Below are 22,151 nucleotides of genomic sequence, written 5' to 3' on the forward strand. Positions count from 1 at the left end.
CCCTCTCTGATCGAATACACTTGAACAAAAAGGCCTTGGGAATGAACTGACGTGAAGATCAACAGGCTGTTCAGAGCCGTGGAGAGGTCCAGGGCAGAGCCAAATGCCCACCAATTTAGAAGAACAGGGAAGAATGGTGAAGATTATAGTTTGTTCAGGACTGTGTTCCAGGACCAGCGTGTGAGTCTTGGTCAGCATCTAATGCAAAGCTCCTGATTGGTGCTCTCCAAGGTCTTAACACACCTGATTTGAAACTCCAGGGAATTTCATAAACAGCTGTTGGTTTGACTCAAAGTCAAGGAAACACTAGAACTGTGATACAGCTTCAAAACAAACTCTTAGCACCAGCCGTACTTCGCAATGGCTAAGATGTAACATATTTCTTTTAAAAGTGCACAAGGATATTGGTTAGTAACAATTGTGAATGGTAAAAATGGTACAAATACCAGGTTGCGTTGTGTGAAACCTTTTTGGTCTCCTCAATGTGGAATGCTGCTGTATTTAGATTTCACCTGCATCTGTCATTATTCAGAATTTACCTAAATCAATTCATATTCCTTTCATTTTACAAAGTTATATATGGAAAATAAATAAATACTATTAATCTATTACAGCCCCTTCCTTCACACCCATCCTTCTTACTAAAGATAAATAAAAACAAATCAGTTCCAAGTCATGAGCCAGTCGTGTGAAACCTTCTGGCCTGCTCATTGGATGCTGATCAAATCCGAGCCACACCCTGAAAGAATTTATAAATATTCAAATTTCACACTGGTGAGGTCACAAAGAGCCTGTTGTTCCATCACAATAGATAAAAGCACATGGTGAGGTGTGGGCTGTTGGGAAGATTTTATATATATATATATATATATATATATATATATATATATATATATATATATATATATATATATATATATATATATATATATATATATATATATATATATTCATATTCACAGCTAAATATCAATAATGTCAATCTTAAGGGAAGGGGGAGGTCAGGATACACAATTTCCAATCAATTCTGTTAAAAGCAGTGGTGTTACACCAAATATACCAAAGTACAGTTCCTCCAACTTATTCAACCGAGTTGTCATGAGAACCACGGGCTTGGGGAGTTGAACGTGTAATGGTAGGTATTATTAATTCTGAGAGATTTTACAGTAATTTCCTACCAGCGACTGCCTATCTCGCATGTATTGGGTGTTATAGGCCGTAGATTTTTATAGATCTTCCGTAGGTGCTGGTTCCTGCCTGTTATTGTGCAACAGTATTGCTTTTACAGCACAGTTGCTTTCATAAGACCAGCTCAAGCAACTACAATGATTGTAATAATTAAATGTTCTCCAAAATCTGATAACATCTCAGCACCTGAAAGCAAAGTTTACATATCACTCTTTTTGTTAGTCGTGTGTGTGTGTGTGCGTATATATATATATACACGCACATACACACATACACTAGATTTGTCATCATTACAGGGGTTAGTGATCATTTATCCAAAATAGCCACATCAACCAAGTATTTTATTAGAAGTATTTTTTATGTGTAAACTTTACATTCCAAATGATATATTGGATGTTTGTAAAACAAATTTTGCACTATTTTTGTTCCTCAGTTAAAATAGGACCATGTGCTACATTTTTGTTTCATGCTTTTATGATCAAATACTTGCTAAATGTGGCCATGATAGGTTAGTCTTTTACAACTCAGCACCGTTTAAACAGTCTCAGGTCATCTCAGGTCATCTAACCACCAGAACTTCAAGAAAGACTGAACGTGATCTCATTACAAAATTGATCCAATCCAAGATAACTCCACGAAGAAATTAAAAAAAACCATTACTTTTAAAAATCTTGCAGCTTAGACTGAGAAACAGTTCAAAGGCAAAACTCCTCAGTAAACCACGCAGATATTTGACTTCACTTTGTACTGAACTGGGGAGATCGAAACCAGAGTCTGATCTCTAGGACACAACAGAGTCTGATCTCTAGGACACAACGGATCTTAAAGGCTTCTGGTCAGTCACGATGGCACGTTAAGGTGACACTCCTCTGTCGATTACGTTTGGGTCTGTCATTTACAGAGAGCAGTTGTCTACTGCTTCTCTGTCTATAATCACAGAAACACATGATTGTTCAATTGAATCTCCTTCTGGCACTGTTCTGTGCTCTGGGTGTGTACTGCCTCAGAGACACAACGAAGCAATCTGGACCACCAAAGAACCGAGAGAGAATGGAGCCAAGGGAACACGGCAGAATGGACCGCAGGAACAAAAGAGGGTTCAGGTTTTGTTGAGTTTTTTTGTTGTTGTTGTTGTTGTTCTTTAAGAATGAACCCAACACAATACACTGAGCAGTCCAGGTGCTTTCTGCATGGTTGTCGTAGTAACAGGTGCTTCTGCATGGCTGTCGTAGTAACAGGCTCCACCGCACGGGTGTGGTGGCAACAGGCTCTTGTGCACAGGTGTCATGGTAACAGGCTCTTCTGTCAGCCTCTTCTCTCTACAAATCACTTTACTGGTGCTGCTGGCTCTAGTAAGGCATTCACTGAGCTTAGACGAGGTCTAGCAATTTGTAAAGTGAAAACAAATGAATTTTAAAAACTAAAGTTAACAAAGATAAGAAATCTAGAGACACTGCCTTTTTGGGGCTCTATTCAGAGGATGGCTTCTTTAAAGAGGAGGGGGTAGGTCTCCGGCCAGCGGTGACTCTCTCGTGTTCTCTTTTTCGTTTTTTGATTGTTTTAGACTTCCCATGAGTCCACATTCTTTTAACCGCACTCTATAGAGACCACAACATGTGATGAGCACTAGTGCCTAGGGCAGAAGGGCTTCTTCACCTTTGACCCCCACCAGGTCCAATCTCTTCCACTGGAAACAGGAAATTGTAGAGTGTCATTGCTATGTGCCACCAACCCGGCAACTGGGCCCTCTGATACTGCAGGAACTGCCAAAAAGGGAAAAGAAAAATCATTCATACATCTTCATTCATCATAAAAATACTGCTGGTTCTCTCACATCAGAAATATCATATTACTGGTAGCACCAGTTATCTTTTCCATTTGTTTATCTCAGATAAATAAGTCGTATTACTTTTTGTGTGATGTTAAGTGTTTCATACTATAACCTTTCTGGGGAAGTGGGGCAACTCGGTGACGGTTGAGATGCAAAAAAAGAACTGGCCACTAGATGGTGCTGTTCCCCCACTATTTCCACTCTCCATATAATTCTCCCTAAAAGTCTCTTGATATGTGCTTGTCCACTGGGCTTGTGGGTGGAGATTATAGGTCACGCGATCTCCCTATAGCAGATATTAATGCACCGCAAGCCTGTCCAATAAGACACATGGCCACTAAGCTTTTGAGGGGGCGGGGATTATATGTCAGTAGATCAGTGCATTGCCATGGAGGGGAAGTATTGCCGTGTGTTGCGTAAGCCACCTTCTCCCTGACATATCACACACAGTCAGCTGCTTTCATCTTACTGTGTCTTACAAACAGCATTACAGTGAAAAACACTGCAAAGCAACACTGCTATTTACCATTCCTACATTCTACAAAAACCTATTAGTTTATCACGAAAGGATTTCTTTGTCACAGTAACATACGCACACGAACACACACAGAGAGTTATGTTAGCCTACATTTAAGGCAGCAGTCATGTTACCAGTGACGTTGTGGATGACTCATGTTCTATATTTAGCCCACAGTATAAACACCCAGACTTGGCTTCACTTCCTCAGTGTTTGTGCGCCTGCTGCATGTGGAAACTGCCAGTCCTAACCTCACCCAGACCAGGCTAACACAGACTCTATAGTCCTAACCTCACCCAGACCAGGCTAACACAGACTCTACATTCCTAACCTCACCCAGACCAGGCTAACACAGACTCTATAGTCCTAACCTCACCCAGACCAGGGTAACACGGACTCTATAGTCCTAACCTCACCCAGACCAGGCTAACACGGACTCTATAGTCCTAACCTCACCCAGACCAGGCTAACACAGACTCTACAGTCCTAACCTCACCCAGACCAGGCTAACACAGACTCTACAGTCCTAACCTCACCCAGACCAGGCTAACATAGACTCTATAGTCCTAACCTCACCCAGACCAGGCTAACACAGACTCTACAGTCCTAACCTCACCCAGACCAGGCTAACACAGACTCTACAGTCCTAACCTCACCCAGACCAGGCTGACACAGACTCTATAGTCCTAACCTCACCCAGACCAGGCTAACACAGACTCTATAGTCCTAACCTCACCCAGACCAGGCTAACACAGACTCTACAGTCCTAACCTCACCCAGACCAGGCTGACACAGACTCTACAGTCCTAACCTCACCCAGACCAGGCTAACACAGACTCTATAGTCCTAATCTCACTCAGACCAGACTAACCCCGACTCTACCACCTTCCCTTACACACAGCCTTGTTTAAGGACACCAACTTCATTTCATTATTAATTGGCCATTTGTTTCTTTAACAGCAAATTACCCCTCAGAGCAGTTCTCAATGTTTTTTTACAACACTTACTCCAAATCCCTAAGATATTATTCAAATCACTTCACTCTCTTTCATCTGTACAATTCTAAGACCTAACCATTAATAATAACCCTAATTCTCAGGTCCATTAACATGTGTTATCTGAGTGCTCACTACAGGTCCATCGTACCCACTCTACCTTTCTGAGCCTGCTCTGATCCACCACTCTGCTCACCACTTCATCACCAAACCAGTCATCGACTGGGTCAAGGGTGCTGGAGCAAGGAAATTCAAAAAAGTGTGCTGGAGTTGTGACCTGCAGGGCAGGGTTTAAGAACCCCACCTTAACCCTGCCTCGTCTCATTCCGAAGCAGTGAACACTCAAACGCAGCCAGTGAGAGGAAAGATGCTGTGTTTGTTCTTAACACTCCCTGAAGACAACGGATCCTGGAAACCCCCTTCTTTAATGAGTACACGAACAGCCTGCATGTTAACATATGGATGAGCCGTTCATCTTTTACGTCCTCCACACACCTGCTAAGTTAGCGTGAAAGCGCACGGAGGGCAGCACACCCCTTTTAAGCACAAATCTGTGCTTGCTGTGTTCTTTTATGTTATTGTGTGGTGTTTTTGTTTCTGATGTACAAGCTCCACCTGCCTATAACATAAACAAGACTCAGCTGGGCTTCCTGCACAAATAATGTTTCAAGTAACTAAACACAAATAAAATCATAACCTGTCATCAGAGTAACCTGTTACCCATAAGTGGGTCCTAGCCTGGTTACTCAGCACATGCTAACACACACGCGCATGCGTGCACACACACACACACGCACGCGCACACACACAGACACGTGACTCATCAGTCACACTGATCTGAAAGTGAACTTGCACACTTTGCTGGGTTTGTGGCTTTTCTTTGTATATGGGATGTTTGTGTATTTACACTTCACTTCTCTTTTTACATATGATTTTAAAAAGAAAGCAATAAACAAGCAGGACTTCAATGACAAGGTGACGGTACACAGTATCCTGATGTTATTTGAATGTACACCCGGCCTATTATTGCCTGCGTTTTAATGTAAATTATATTTACACTTTCATAAATATCCTTCAAATGACAAAAGGTGCTGTGTAATTTAGCGTGATTACACTTTCTTAAAAACACCATCCAGTACTGGGCAGGCTAACACTGATCTCCTGAGTTGGACTGAGGTCACTCAGTGCGATCCCTAGAGCATACAGCGCAGAGCACCCAGCTATTCTGGGGACATCTGAACTGCTCTACCATACCATTCCACGTCAAAGGATCAGGCAGAGAACGGGCTCTTGGCACTCTGATTTCAAACCCTCATTATTCGGACTATCAGACTTCTGAAGCACCAAATACAACCTGAAATTGAAAGCAGGACAAACTGTCTCTAACAGAAGTTAAAAACCCAACACCTGCAGTGGTAAAGAAATATCCCAGTGCTGATTTTTTCTTCGGCATACAGTGTACAAAAAAAAACCAAGCAAACTTGCAAAACTGTTTTACCCTGAACTCAAAAATAAGCACCGGAACATGCCTTTAAACCCAGTGTCATAAAATCACTGCTTGGTTTATTAGTACTATAGGAATGATCACAGTCTGATAATCAGACAGTCAGATATGAATCAGTCTGTTGGCTGTGCTGAGTAAACATGACCTCTGTACTGGAGCCCGTGAGGCCTCACAAAGCCTAGTAAAGATGTTAAGAAGTTTTATCGCCATGTGGTGGACATGGTGATGGTGTTAGATGATGTTCTCTGTTGCTCCAATCTCAAAAAACAACCGTGCCACTTATATAGATTCCTGTTAGTTAACTTAAGAAAAGCGTGGGGCATAACCACATGCTGATGTTCTGATAAGCCAGTGGGCACATCTCTGACATGTAGCCTTACCCAGAAGAGGTTTCACTTCAAACTAACAAACCCACTCACTCACTTCTGCATATCCTTACTTTGAGTGTGACCCCATTATCAAGAAATCTCTTAAGATCATATTAATTCATTAATCTGTTCTCTCTCCAACCCAAACACCCCCCACCTCTCTCTCTCTCTCTCTCTCTCTCTCTGCCACCCTTTCTCCCTTTCTCTCTCTCTCTCTCTCTCTCTGCAACCCTTTCTCCCTTTCTCTCTCTCTCTCTGACACCCTTTCTCCCTCTCTCCTTCTCCTCCTCTCTCTCACCAACTGTAGATGCTCCTCGTGAAACTGATCGCCGATCTCACGCAGCTTCCGTCCGATCTGCACCTCCACACTCGCTCCTGGCCGCGCTTCTTCATCTCTCTCCTCGGGCATTCCCACTTCTTCCTCCTCCTCATCCTCCTCTGCTGTGGCATGTGGTGGTTCCGACACAGTCAGGAAGTGCGCACCAAACTCAGGGTCACCTTCAGGGAAGAAAATCAAACCTGTGCACATGTTAAACCCATCCACTCTCTGGCAAATCCACTTCATGTTTAATATTGCAGGTGTTGTGCATTTGGCTGTATTTAGTCATGCGATTGTCAGTATAACATCTGCGCTATGAGCTCATTTTTTTTGCACACGGATTAACCTTTGCCCTAAATGACATCCACTGGGAGTCTCTACTTTAAGTCTTTCTTTATACCACATACGTTACTGATTGTCCTTACTGTGCAGCAATGCTCTCGTCTCTTCCGTGGTTGTAGTAGGCGTGGACACTAACCCCAACCCCACGGCTCCATGTAGGGACCGCTGAAGTGGCCTGGCCCTGCCACTAGGGGGAGCTGCGTCTGGCCCAGAGGCCATGACCCTGCAGCGCGGCGTGGTCTGTAGCAGGGGCATGCCTGCTACGACAGCAGAGCTCTGCACTGCACTGTCAGTAGGGGGTCCTGTCGTTCGGTCCAGAGTAGTTCTGTCCTCAACAGGCGTGGTAGTGAGTGACCTTCCATGGAAAAGGGACAGCAGAGACAAGCCTTCCTCCTCATCCTCCATCAGAGGACACTGCCCTGGAGATCAGAGTAGACCAGAGCTGCGGTCAGAACACAGCCACAACACAGCCACTACACCACTCACTGGACACATCCACAGATTCAGCTCAACTGCCCTTTATTGCCATTATTATATATAAGTTATAACACTTATGTAACACAAATGCAGAAAGCTCATTATCTCTTAAGGTAGAGTTTTGTCAAAACATTCAAACTTGCGAATAATAAAGGAGTCCTTATGCAAACTGCTTGCAAGTAGCTGTCATTCACACTTAGTGACGTTACTGGCCATGGTTAAAGAAAAAAAAAAGGGTATTTTAAAACTGGTCTGAGATCAGCCCCACACATCAACCAAACCACAACAACATCACAGTTTCACTGAAGTTATATTTAAATGAGGGAGAGTTTCAGCATTTCCCAGAAAACAAAGCAGAGCGAATCCGGTCTATTCATAACAAAGTCAGAAACAGGTGGCAAAACAACAAACAGGAATGTGTGAACATTCAGTGAAATATCTGCACATCCAAACAAGTACCAGATTTTGTTAGTTCTAGAGCCGTCATCTGAGGACTGGTAAGAGGAGCACAACAGAGGTGGAAAAACCTTCATTCAAAAACATTGCATGAGACAGGAAAGCTGAACCCACAGCAGGACGTGCTGAATGGGCGTGCGAGAATGAATGCACGAGAAAGCAACGTGACTGCTCCTTTCGCTGTCTCGTGCTTCGCACGAATATCTACAGAACATCTACATCTACAGTGTAACATCTACAGAACATCTTCATCTACAGTGCAACATCTACATCTACAGTGTAACATCTACAGATGTGAGATTTCCCGAAGCGTACCCCCGTCACCATCAACGTGACAGGCCAGTATTTAGCACGGATAACAAGGAGTAGCCCTACTTACAATAAAACAACATGCAAAAGCAATTTAAATAGGGCGACATTCTCACATAATTACAACAACGTGCAACCATATTTGCATGTTGATTAACACCTCTAACTGTTAAACTGGTGTTTTTCCACCCTCCTTTATCCAAATACCTTTGTGAAGAGGGTGCTCGAGCTAGTGCACCTGCTGCGCGATCGCTGCGCGATCACACGTCGAGTTTCGGCTGGCAGTCTAACGCGTCGATGCGCACCAAAGGTCAAAAACAATTTCGCACTGATTTAGTAACTTACGTGACGGACTGTGCATGCAAAGTTTTCTAGATGGCGGTCTATGTCAGATCATATATCGGTTTGCGATATATGGTCTGACATATATCGGGAAACTGGGCTGGAATATTTCCTACAATTAGGTTGCTGCGAAAAAACAAAAAGAATTACGCTCGTGCTATAACATTGTCGCTCTTTTTCTTGCCGAGGTCGTTGTATTTGTTTGATGACTTTAGTCCGTTCCTTGTCAATTTCATTTTAACTAGTGTTAATTGAATCATTTGACGGAACGCCATGAGGCTGTCTCGTGTGATGTTTACTACTTGTATGAATGTTTATTGGGGTTTTTCTCGCCATGGGAACCTTTACGATGCAGCAGTTTGATCGCTAAATGAAATCGCTTCAGCTAAATGTACATGTGCGGACTGACGCGTCCTTGCTTCGGTAAAGCGCGACCAACGTTATGGTTGACATGAGACATTAGTGCTTGTTTTATAGTAGCTACTTCCATTTATGTTTTGGATGCAATATCTGAGTCGTCGTATGTAGTGCATCTTCACTTTAACTTTTCACGAAGCGTCAAAGCATCGTTATGGATACCGCCACTTTACGTCCTCCCAAACCAAGATGATAATGAATGATTTATGTGTAGGCTACAAGTACATTCGTTTCAATTTCCATAACATACTACACTCGGAAGCTTACATTTTGTTGTCCTGCTGTAAAAAAAAAAAAAAAAAATGACCACAATTTCTGAGACAACAGAGGACAGTAGCACTTACCGCCAGTTTTTATGTTTTCTTTTTATGCCTCTATTCAGTGGTAGGCCTTATTATCGAGTGTTGCGCGTAATTACTAATCCACATTCAGAAACCGCGCCACTTGGCTTTGTTGTTGTTCTCGCCGCTGCGTTGAGTCTGTGTGTAAGAGTCCGCAGTGTTTTGCCCGGACACGAGCTCGGCGGACGCCACGCCCTCTAGCGAAACGTCACAATGGCGCGTTCGCTGTGTTTTGCCCGGACACGAGCTCGGCGGACGCCACGCCCTCTCGCCAATACGTCACAGTGTATGTTAATTTTACTTAAAGGAGAGGTACGTTCACCAGCCTGCGCTGGTGAAGTAACCCGGTCCCGTAAGGGCAGGGTCAGCATTGGATTGCGTACATGATCACAAAAAGAGAGAAAAAAAGGCAATGGATCACAGATTCTATATTTAAGCCTTTTGCACATGTCGCCATTTGATTACAGATTTGACATCACTTCCTCTTATTCTTGTTTTTTTAATGGCTAACCCATCCGATGAAGGTCTAGATAAGAAGCTGCTAAGTTCAGTAAGGTTTGTTAGATGAGAAAATACGCAAAAAATAAAAATAAAAAATGTGTAGCGTGTGGGGTTAGTAGCAGGTTAATTCAACATGGCTTAAAATTGTCTTCTTGTCTAAAAAATGGTTTATCAGCTGTCCACATATTAGCAACCTATGGCATCAGCTTCTGCTGTGAGTAAAGAGGATTAAAGATACGTCTATTTATAATAGTGTAGCATGTCTTGGTAACTCTTAACTAAACATTGCAGCTGTTACATAAGTTGGCCATGTTATTTGGTTCTGAACTGGAAGTGGTCTCGCTGAATGCTTGCACTGGCTTCTGTAGTCTTTCTGAATTCAGTTCCTTCCCCAGTACTGGTTAATAACATTGCGTATGATGGTGACCTTATCTACAATATGTGAGTGTGAAGATTTGTGGACTATTTGAGAAATCACATGATAAGACCCATGGGAACTGAAGACCTCATTGCAAGTTTTGACAGCCATAATCATGATTCTGTAAATAGAGCAAGGGGTTATCCTTCAGACCTCCTGGTGTATAAGTGCAGGTTTTTTAAACAGTACCGAATATAATGAAGACAAGTTCTATAGCAATGCTTTGAGACGTTTCAGTGCACGTTTAAGGTACTCAACATAGACTGGAATTAGCACTGAACATATTGATTTCTGAATGGACTGGGACAGCCGTGCAGCTGTGTGGGTCCTGACAGCAGCATTCAGCTTGAAAACAGAGAACAATTTGGATGGGAGAACGAACAGTGTAGTCTCCTGTTTTGTTTCTGCCTGCTGTTTGTGTTTTTATGTTTATGTTTTACCTGTATTACCCAAAGCCAAACAAAGCTCTTTCCTCTTGCGACTGTCTTAGCTGAATGAGTTAAGGAAGAGTTCTGTTTACAAATACCTAAACAGCTGCAGAGGTCCTGTGTTACATAACCCAGCCAGTGTCTCAGAGTTCATGAAAAGGTGAAGCAACCCTGTCTGTGATTCCCTCCATGCAAAAATGATAAATCACATTTGAAAGGCTTTCATTGTAAATGTGACGTGTTTAGAGATGATCTCTGATTGCAAATGGGATTTGTTGCAGGCACAGAGAAATCTTGCATCGCCTCTCACTTATTAGCCATCTCAAACCATCCAAATCTGCTTTGAGAAAAGAGATTCGACAACCTCCCAAACCACCCCACTCTACTTTCTTTTCTGCCTAAGTTATGCTGTAAAGGACAAAAATTGTGCACTCAGTGTTCAACACTGGGTAAGAATCAGAGACAGACCGAGATTAGGTCACCTTCCAAAGCACAATTGTGGTGTTGACTCCAGATATATGAACATCACAGTGAATACAATATTGCAGGGCATGTCAGCTATCAGATGTTCAGTGTTTGTCTTCAGTGTGTGTTTATTTCTATAAGTGAACTCATCCACCCTCATTACCTGAGTGGTACACACATCATTTTCATCTTTCCAACACTTCAGTGATGACATCATCTTTTTAGATGACCAGCATTCCAGTACACACACACACACACTCTCTCTCTCTCTCTCTCTCTCTCTCTCTCTCTCTCTCACCCTGTGGTTTAGCATTCGTAACCTTTTTTGAACAGAGCTTATTGGTTCTGATGACCATGATAAAATTTGATACAAATTCTACAGTTTTTAGTGAGGTGGTTCAAAGTTCAAAGTTTATTTGTCATGTACATAGTCTTACATGGTATAACTGGCAGTAAAATGCTTTTTGTAACTGCTCTGTCCGTGGCCGAGGAGAGATACAGGTTGATGTCGACCTGATGTACGTTATTACTTCTGGCTATGTTTGAGATGATAGAAGCTGTAAAGGTTTGCCTTGATTATCTCAAAGCTACAGCAGGTTAATTGGGTTACATGTAGACCCCAGACTAGCAGTTCTACTACACTGGAGGGAAGTTTAGTGCTGTGGTGATTTCAGCAAAGGCTAAGAGAGATAGAGAGAGAGAGAGAGAGAGAGAGAGAGAGAGAGAGAGAGAGAGAGAGAGAGAAAAGCAAGAAGATAGATTGAAATAGATTCAGCGTGACTCTGTTTCTACGGTAACTAAGGATGGATAGGAACACGAGACAAGAGTGGAGGCAAAACAAACCCTGGCACTGCTTCCGTGGCAACAGCTACAGGATTGGCTCTTGTAAGGTCCTAAAAAAAAGAAAACCATAACAAGCAGCCTAGGAGATGCAAGACCCCCCCACCACCCACCACCCTATCACCCCACCTCCCTCCACCGCCCCACCCCCAGCACAACACTATGCGTTGCATCAGAAAGATCGAACAAGGGGAAGAGCTAAGTACACAAACAAGCATGGTCACACACTTACACACACATTCACACACATTTATACACAGACACACACAGACACACACATCACATGCTCCACTTCACTCTGCAGCCCCTCCTCCTCTTTGCTGACAGCAATCTCCCGCCAAAACATCTCAGCATGTGAATCCTGCCTAGAAACCAAGCAAGCCTACTTCCGCCTCGCTCTGATTGGTCCAGCCCCCTAGCAACGGCATGTGCTTACTCAGCCAGTTAAGCACAGGGCACTCGTCACTCTTGACCAATCAGAGCTAGACCTGTCAGAATGAGGCAGTAACAGTGACCTGGTAACTGCCCGGCAGATCCTGGAGCCTCCTCTGATTGGATAAAGTCTGTTCTCTCCTTCTATTGGCTAATCATTACAAAATCCTGGTCATTCATATATTTTGCTACTCTTCTCTCTAAGGACTAACTCAGTGCCTACAGGGACACACCCACCACACAAGGTCAACAGCCTCTCAATCTGATTGGTTGAGAAGCTGTGTGTACTCCTAGTAACAAACCAAAGCTGCCAAGATTGGGTGGGGTCAGGTGATGTCCATCATGTTGAACCTAGCCAAACATGGAGTTGTTCCTGCACTTTCACACACAGTTAAAGGCACAGTATTTGAAAAGAAGGCTGTTTTGTTTGTTTTGGGGTTTTGTTTTGTTTTTTTGTAACAAAGAGGGCAAGAGGAATAGAAGATTAAAAGAAGGTGTTTGCTATTCTTTATTGAATCATACACTTATGAACCTCTGGTGCAACAGCTAAAAATAAAGTAAAAATGATGTGTACACTGCAAAGCTGCCTACATTTGATTCAGAATAGTATATGTATGTGAGAAATTACAATAAAAGTCATGGGGAAGTCTACCAACAGCATTTAAGCATAAAACATAGCAGAATTTAGTATTACTTTGAGGAAAGTGTAATTCACACAGAGGAGTTCTTCATCACTGCCTGATGGAGGGAATATTAAAAGGGTAGAGAAACTCCAAAATGTCTATTTTAAAAAAAGCAGAGAGCAAACACACCCTTTAGAATCAACATTCAGAATGTGATGGTTATTCCCCTTCACAGGCTGCACATACCCAGGAGCAGGTGATAGAGGTCCAGGAGCAGGGTTTGAACTAAACTAAGACAGGCAATAGATATCCAGGAGCAGGGTTTGAACTAAACTATGACAAGCGATTGATGTCCGGGAGCAGGGTTTGAACTAAACTAAGACAGGTGACAGATGTCCAAGAGCAGGGTTTGAACTAAACTAAGACAAGTGCTTGATGTCCAGGAGCAGGGTTTGAACTAAACTAAGACAGGCAATAGATGTCCAGGAGCAGGGTTTGAACTAAATTAAGACAGGCAATAGATGTCCAGGAGCAGGGTTTGAACTAAACTATGACAAGTGATTGATGTCCAGGAGCAGGGTTTGAACTAAACTAAGACAGGCAATAGATGTCCAGGAGCAGGGTTTGAACTAAACTAAGACAAGTGATTGATGTCCAGGAGCAATGTTTGAACTAAACTAAGACAGGTGATAGATCTCCAGGAGCAGGGTTTGAATTAAATTAAAACAAGCTTTAGATCTCCAGGAGCAAATTTGGAGCTAATTCTGCAGTATGGTAGTACAATAATAATAATAATAATAATAATAAACAATGTTGAATTAGTACATACTGTATATTGTTTATGTAATAGAACTCATGCTAAATATATCACACTGTAAATTTTATCCAGAGCAACTTACATTTATGACTGAATACAAGTTGAGCAATTGAGGGCTAATGGCTTTGCTTACTTACATAAACTTACATCCACTGATTGAGTTACATTATACACAGTGCAATCCAACTGGCATATATCTCACTGCATAACCACAGACACCCACATTACTACAGACACCTGCAATACTACAGACACCTGTATTACTACAGACACTTGCAATACTACAGACACCTGTATTACTACAGACACCTGCAATTCTATGATACCTGCATGTCTACATATCCGTGTATGCCCAAATAATCAAGCTAATACCTCCTTTTAATAGTTAAACACAGAATCATACCAATATAGTTCCTGCAATTCTAAGATAATAGCTCAGTAAGTTCATTCACTATAACAGAGGTATTCTAGTAAGATTGTGACTGAAATTTGACATACAGGAACTCATTTATTAGTATACAGCTGACTAGATGAATTACTCAGTAGAGGAATGAGTCCCCAGATTAATGACTGACAGATATGAATGCACACACACACACACACACACACACACACACACACACACACACACACACACACACACACACACACACACAAATCACAAGAGACAGAGGTTACATCATTATTTGAGACAGTATGACATCATTCTTCAGTGAATTTACATGTCATTTAGAATCCCCAGGTATTGTCATAGTAACGAGTCTTGGTGCTATGCATCATTGCACTACCTCTCTACAGAAGAAAAAAGGGAAAACTGCTCATTTTGGGTAGAAAGAGGGCTACGTAGAAACTCTGGGCAGCAGTATCTCTTCCAATATGAGATTAAAAATTGTACTACCTATCTGTCTTTCAGTTTAGATGGTACAATTTTGAATTCATGTGTGTTATTTTTACAGGACCTGGACAGAACAAGACCTGCCCACTTTGTTTCTATTAGGTGTTTACTAATTTTTGGCAAAAAGAGTTTGCTGTTCAGTGGTTTGAGTGAACAAGATAATTCTGGTTCAGATTAAGACTTAGTCCCGGGACTGATCTGAACTCTAATTTAGCGTTTGTGTAAACCAAACTGCTTCGCTCTCTGAATCCAGTGCTCCTTCCTTAGTAGGCACACCTATCTCACCCAAACCCCAGCATTCCTATGGGAAGTTGTCATGGTAACCACACATACCTGCCCCAGGTCTGGTTAGTGGATTACAGGAATAGTGGCAAACATCCTCAGCAAACATCCCATAATTAGACCCCTGATTCCAGAAAGTTCCCTGCCCTGTCAGCAAGTAAATCACCTAGACAGACTCATCTTTCCCACATAGCCAGAAGAAATGAGGAGATGAAAAAGAATGATGAGAGAGAAATAAAAAACCTCAGGACTGACCTGGGTCAAATTGTCTAGTACTGGCAAATCCCCACTATCTGCAAATACAGAGGGACCCATTCTTGATCCATAGACCAATTCTAGATCTATTCTAGACCCATTCTCTCCAGGATGGCTCCTGCACCACTAATTGTAACATTGTCTAGGTTCAAGGAGATGTGACGTTTACAACTATCACTGTAAACAAAGTAGCAAAGAACTGCTGGTGTAAAAGGGAACGGTCATTGAACTGTGCCAGTGTCACATTGGTTTCAGTGGCAAAAAGTTCCTTTGCACATCTGTACTCTTGTTCATCCATACAGCTAAGAGCCAGGTAACAGCAAGTAGAACACTGGTTGGCCTTACTGGTTTGCTGGTTTAAGGCTATGTGTTCATTTTTAATGAACTGTCAGTGTGTTTTGTGTTTAATGTGTTCCGGTCTTGTTTGACTTATTTTTGTTGTGTTGCAACTGAGGAGACAGCATCATTCTTGCTTGTTTGCAGGTTTGACTTTCTTCTTGGTCAGATATGCATCTGATCATAAGACTCATTTGCATTTGCATGGGGGAGTAACCATGCTGAAGCCATGTGTGTGGTGGTGTTTCAGTTCACTCACAAGAACGATGATCTCATTTCCTGTTTGGAGACAGAGGGAAATTTAGGGGATGTCACTGACATCATTGCGGTACAGTAGCAAACAGTTACAATCATATTACTGCATAGAGTGCTGTTTGCTATGCATAGACTTCAGCACAAACCATACAAACAACAGAATACAGAGTGAATATGTAATAATGTGGCACATGTCACACAGCAGACAGTAAGAGCATGGGCTCGATTTGGGTTGGTGTGTGACCGTTCAGCAAAGGTCATACAACACAAACTGGTGTTGATGTGTGGAATCAGTGTAGAAAAACATAGCTGGGATGGCTGAAGGCATCTGGACTGGTTCCTTTTCAAGGTGCTTGTGAGGAGTATGAAGATGCAGCTGACAGCAGCACACTGTAGTACACACCATATGGGAAGCTGCTGTATGTTGGTTTAGAACAGTGTGTTCTTTTTCCACTGATCTTTGATAACATCAGTTCTCACAACTTCTCAGTTGCTAGAGCAGAAAATCTAAGCATGATGTAATGTTTATTCAACTCAGTGAAGTACAAGAATTATCACTAACAGGAAGAAAATACTAGTTTTTAATACATTTTCTCATTTTAGTGCATACTGATATTTAATGTGAACGTGTGTGTGTTTGTGTATGTGTTTGTCTGTGTGTCTATGTGTGTGAATGTTTGTATGTGTGCGAGTGGGTTTCTGTGAATGTTTGAATGTTTGTGCGTTTGTGTGAAGATGCATGAATGTTTGAATGTCTGTGTGTGTGTGTCTGTGTGAATATGTGAATGTTTTAATGTCTGTATGTGTGTGTCTGCGTGATTGTGTGAATGTTTGAATGTCTGTGTTTGTGAGTGTCTGTGTGAATGTGTAAATGTGAATGTGTGAATGCTTGAATGAATATCTGTGTGTGTTTGTGTGTGTGTGTGTGTGTGAATGTTTGAATGTCTGTGTGTGTGTGTGTGTGTGTGTGTGTGTGTGTGTGTGTGTGTGTGTGTGTGTGTGCACGCATGCGTGAATGTTTGTATATGTGACCCTGAGAGAGAGAGAGAGAGAGAGAGAGAGAGAGAGTAGGTGTGACTATTAGCACTCTTGGGCTTTTTCCCAGGCCTCTTAAAGCTGGTTCCTAAGTACTGAAGTGTACTGGTTAGAATTATTTAAAATGTCCCTTTGTAACGTTTATTTTCTGAAAAACCCAAAGGTGGATGCTGCTGTTATGTCACGTCATTTCTTTGCCAAGGCATAAAGCAGACATCAGTTGCTAGTGCTTCTCCACAGTGTGAACCAGCTGACCTGATACTGGAGGTGTCACATAGATGAAAGCTGACCTTCAAACTGCCTTTTGATCTTCCTGGACCTCTTAGCAGGACATCAGCTGCTGCAGTTTATGCTTTCAGGTGGAAATCTTTTTATGTCCAAGACGGAGACAATCAGGAGTCTGGGATGCTGAAAGATGGTTTATCGTAGTGCGCTCATAGTCTAGTCCTTGCCCAGTTTAATGCTGACAACCAAACTTTACACTACCACAAAAAAAAAAAAAAAAAAAAATCCTGAATGCGCATGCTTCTGCATGACAGTCTTCTCACACACACTGCTGCGACCAGCCTCAGAACTGATGATCTGCTACAAAACCAAACAGAGACTCCAGATAGCTGCATGTTCAACCATGATTCTCACATGGAGAAGTGTAATCATGCTTTCTCTCTGTGTGTGGAGGGTTAGTTTGAGTGATGTGGCACTCCAAAAATAGCTTCTAAGTCCTCCCTTCTCCACTTGCTTTTAGTCTGCTTCCAGTGGGCTAAGAGGAACGCAGGAAACCCCAAGAGCTGGCAGCACACACAGCTAAGATCTGTGAGTGTCTGTGTGCGTGCGTGTGTGTGTGTGTGTGTGTGTGTGTGTGTGTGAGTGTGAGTGTGTGTGTATGTGAGAGAGAGAGCGAGAGAGAGAGAGAGAGAGAGAGAGAGAGAGAGAGAGAGAGAGAGAGAGAGAGAGAGAGAGTGTGTGTGTGTGTGTGTGTGTGTGGATCAAATGAAATTCTTTCAGCTTTCTTACCCATAGTCCACATGGGGGAGAGACAGTGCTGATGTCACCACATTGGTTTCCAATAATGTACTCCTGGGATCCCACCCTAGGACACTTGCCTTCTAAACCACCAGGGCGTGCAAGCATGTAAGCGTGCATCTCTGCCCACCACTTCAGCTCCTACCAGCCCACCAAATTAGCTCAGAATCCATGATGTCATACATTCCAGGGGTGAGACCCATGTCTATATCAGGAGGCTGGAACCATATTAGGACTCCTCTTGAATACCTACTCACATTTTGATTAGAAAGTTTACATTTTGCAATGTTATCATTGTTAATCTATAAACATTTAAAAAATAAATTGTATGTTTAATAAACTGGTGTTTGAAACACACAGAAATTAAGTAATTTTTGAATGTCTGCTCACAAACACACCTTTCATTTTATAAATCTTTAAAAGTACAAATTGACATTTTGATAAATGAGTAAAGCACAAGGAAAATGAAAAGGTTTAATGAAGAACAAAACAAAGATGAGGACAAAGGACAAAATGTAACTAAAAAAGTGAACAGATGTGCTAGGGTTTCACAAGTCTTTTAGGTGTGGCTGGCATGATCTCAGCAATGAGAAGGCCAATGCGTAGACTGGAGGTACCTGTGGGCCTAAATAGGGAAGCCTAAACAACATGTATCTGAACATAAGGATCAAAAGGAGGGTTACTGGGAACATGGAAGTGACTGAGTGATGTGATTGTTAGAAGGCCTGGTGATGGAGGTTGTCTGATTGATTGGAGATGTCTGACTGACTGGGTGCTGGAGATTGGCTATGTGTGGGTAATTGGCTTTGTGTGAGTGTTTGGCTGAGCGTAAACTGGAACATTAAACAAATCTTTAAATATGCCATGACTGTGTGTTTAAGTAAAGATCTATAGAAGTATTGGGACCTGCAGATTTCACTTGCAGTGAAAAGCCGTGGCTTTGACCCCTGACCCCATAGTCCAGTCTTGACCATTAAAATAGTGGGGAATAAATGATAACACAACAAAAAACCCAGAGCACATTTATTACCCACAATGCTCCAGTTACTGTGAAGGTGATGGAAGGGCTTTTGACAACCTTTGAACAGTGACGTGTAAGACAGTGATGTGCATTTTTGTCTCTGGCAATTTGTTTCTTACTGAACTGGCTAATGCTGATGCTAGCTGCTATGCCCAAATACACCTTCTGTTTGTGTTTGCATGATGGACCTTCACGTGTAGAGTGTAGTGAAAGTAAAGTTGCTTAACTTAAATTGACTAAGCTAAATTTATCATGAAGTGAGAGAGGGAAACTGTTCTTCACTTCTCTTAAAAATGAAAGCTGGTGTCTCTTCAACTTACTAAACTTATAAGAAAACAGGAGCACAGTCAACAAACCCAAGCATTGCCATACACACTACAAATGCACTGCCCAAGAGCTCCTGGTCTGACCTCAAGGAACCTTCAGCTATATATGAGTTTTACTTTATACACATTGACGTATACACTGCGAATGTACTGTACTATACTGTGTGTTTGCATTATACTGTAGCTGCCACTGCTGGGCCCCTGGGCAAGGCCCTTAACCCTCAATTGCTCAAGTTATACTCAGTCATAATTGTAAGTCGCTTTGGATAAAAGCGTCAGGTAAATTTATTTGCTCAAATTGTATTCAAATCAGTTTTTCTGTATTGCAATGAACTGAAAAGACTTAACATGCCACCCCCTATAGTATAAAAACAAACACACCTGCCTTGTGCGACATGATCTTCACTCTGATGTGTCAGTATTATCTCTTCCCTCAGACCCCAACAGGGTGACAGCAGTGAGATTATCCCTCAGCCCCTCCCCCTCTACCACAGGCTCCGTGTGATTGGCTGCCTGGGCATATTTGCTCTAGCCTTTTGCCACACTGCTGGGAGACTGAGAGGTTGTTAACATTACAATGTCTATCAGATACATAGTCACAGGAAGGCTCTTAACCATGTCATCAGAACAGAAGCTCTCCCGATGCTACACAGGGGTGACTCTCTCACTGTACACTGTATGTTTGTAATAAAATACAGGGTCCCTAAAGAGACAAAATGCTACATGTATTTACCATAAAGGACAAAAGCCCTACTATGAAATTAGTGATTGCTATGCTGTTCCGCTGTCGCCATCTAGTGGTCATTTTTGTGATATTGCAGCTTAATATTTTTTGTACGTCTGTATGATTCACATTTGTTGTAACTCACATACTTCATTTATCACAGGTGAGCCCAACTCTTCCTCTCCAAATTAATTGTGATTAGAAAAAAGTGATATCGCTTAACTTAATCTTGTCACTAATATACTGTTCCTGGTTTGTTTGTTTTGTTTTTTTTTTTTACTGAAAATGATTCAGGATATTTTAAGTGTGCCTAGGAAGCGAGGAGGAATTCCCCAGAGTAGCACTTATTCATAGTGCTCTGACAGTGTCACATGCTATCACCTGTGATGTCACTACATTTTTTCTCTCCCTGTGAAAGCTGTACCTGGAAAAAATGATGTTTCTTGGTGAAGGGGACATTGCGCAAGTAGTTTATCACTGGAGATTCGCCAACGGATATAGCCCATATCCACATTAACATATGCACTCATATATACACATACATATACACAGACACACATAAATACACACATTCACATACATATATGTACACACACACATGCACATACTTCACTTCAAGAATAAGAGACAAGAGTCACAGTTAAACTCATAGTTAAGTTTTGTAGTCAAACGTCTTGGTAACTCCATAATATTTTGCTTTGAGGGGGTCATGGCTCTCATAACTGTAGTCATGCCCCAGTCTCGCTAGCATGTGAGGCCTGAGTACGGTAATGGCTCACTCTTACTGGTGAAGAAGAGGTGGGCATCTCTCCTACCGAACAAGAGACACCTAGCCAACCAAGGGAATCACTGACTCTGATCATATGGCAGTTACACCTGAAAATGCTATGCAGATGTAATAATGACTTAACACTATATGCTTTAAAATACAAATTATTCAATCAATTAGTTAAAAAAAAAACAACTAAAAGTATGTCAGACGTATGACAGAATGGAGTGTATGTTTTAATATGACTAAACCATAGAGGTGTGTACTGTACAGCTAAAAGGATCAAAAATGGTTGCCCAGCCAGACACCCAGCAGCCACCTATAGGAAAAACTACTGACATGGATGGTTTATCCCACACTGCTCCCAGATACAGACAAGCCACATGTTTGGAAACTGGTGTTTCCAGTAAGCTGGTCAGTGACTGCCCACTGGAAAAGTGAATACAAATATACTTTGAGTAATAGAATAATATCCTGAACAGCTCATCTCTGTGATAATTTGCATGAAAGAGAGAATAAACAAATTAGCCAGGCAGTGGATTGGGCTACTGGAGAAAGGTCAGATGTTGGTATCTGCCAACTAAGGTAGAGCACGCAGAATCTACAAACCTGTGCTAGAGTGGGAACAGTAAGCACATCTGATAACTACTCCTGTTGCCAAGTGAACCTACTTCAGATAACCAAGTAAGAGATTGATTCAAATGTAAAAATTTAGCTATATACATCTAGGAACTGGAATGTTTTTTTTTTATTATTATTATTTAATAGAAGTAAATTAATAAATGTCTTTTTAAAGCAACACTGCGTTCTATTTTCTGAAATAGATATATTTTGATAAATGATTGTCATGTGTTGCTCATTGGCTCATTGGCTTTCTTATTAAGGGTCTTTAGATTCTCACTGGCTTGCTTATTAAGGGTCTAGACCTGGTTGTTGTATAGCTAGTTTATGAAAAACAATCTATTTTATACACTCAATATAAATAAAATGTAATTTAACTGAATGAGTTTTCTGACATTCTATTTTTAAAACAGCCATGTTGGAAATATAGAGTAGAACGTTTTCATTAGTGTCCAGGCCGTTGTAGCATATTTCATGCATCTCAATAGGTTAAGTTTGGTTAGACAAAACTGATGTACTGTATAGGCAAATAGCTATGCAAATAAACCTGAGCTGTTGGAAAACAGCAACATTACACTAAAAAATGCAAATAATTACCAGACATATTTCAACACATGACCATATATTGTTAATGTTAGTGTTTATAAAAGAAAGCAAAGTAATTTATTTGTAACATACC

At 41.7% G+C, this 22,151-nt stretch overlaps 1 protein-coding gene across 2 annotated transcripts; it reads right to left on the minus strand.

The window, feature by feature from the left end:
* Positions 1-2,506: 2,506 nt before the first annotated feature.
* Positions 2,507-9,546, minus strand: bmf2 (BCL2 modifying factor 2). Of its 2 annotated transcripts, none has more exons than XM_027030134.2 (4): positions 9,410-9,546; positions 7,148-7,483; positions 6,702-6,901; positions 2,507-2,951 (listed from the first exon to the last, which is right to left on the minus strand). In XM_027030134.2, the coding sequence occupies exons 2-4, from the start codon at positions 7,467-7,469 to the stop codon at positions 2,841-2,843; spliced, it is 633 nt and encodes a 210-aa protein (XP_026885935.2). In that variant the 5' UTR covers positions 7,470-7,483; positions 9,410-9,546; the 3' UTR covers positions 2,507-2,840. The 2 variants fall into 2 exon arrangements, with proteins under 2 accessions (XP_026885935.2, XP_026885934.2); XM_027030133.2 differs by having other exon boundaries at positions 6,702-6,922.
* Between the last annotated feature and the right edge of the window lie 12,605 nt (positions 9,547-22,151).

This window comes from Electrophorus electricus, chromosome 8 (genome assembly GCF_013358815.1).
Source record: "Electrophorus electricus isolate fEleEle1 chromosome 8, fEleEle1.pri, whole genome shotgun sequence".
NCBI classification, from domain to species: Eukaryota; Metazoa; Chordata; class Actinopteri; order Gymnotiformes; family Gymnotidae; genus Electrophorus; species Electrophorus electricus.

Excerpts from the sequence above, each read along its gene's own strand:
- bmf2 (XM_027030133.2), bottom strand. The coding sequence starts at position 7,469 with ATGGAGGATGAGGAGGAAGGCTTGTCTCTGCTGTCCCTTTTCCATGGA. Across the intron at positions 6,923-7,147 it reads GACGAGAGCATTGCTGCACA|GTTTGATTTTCTTCCCTGAA; the intron begins GTAAGGACAATC and ends ACATGTGCACAG. Across the intron at positions 2,952-6,701 it reads ACGAGGAGCATCTACAGTTG|TTCCTGCAGTATCAGAGGGC; the intron begins GTGAGAGAGAGG and ends CCTTTTTGGCAG.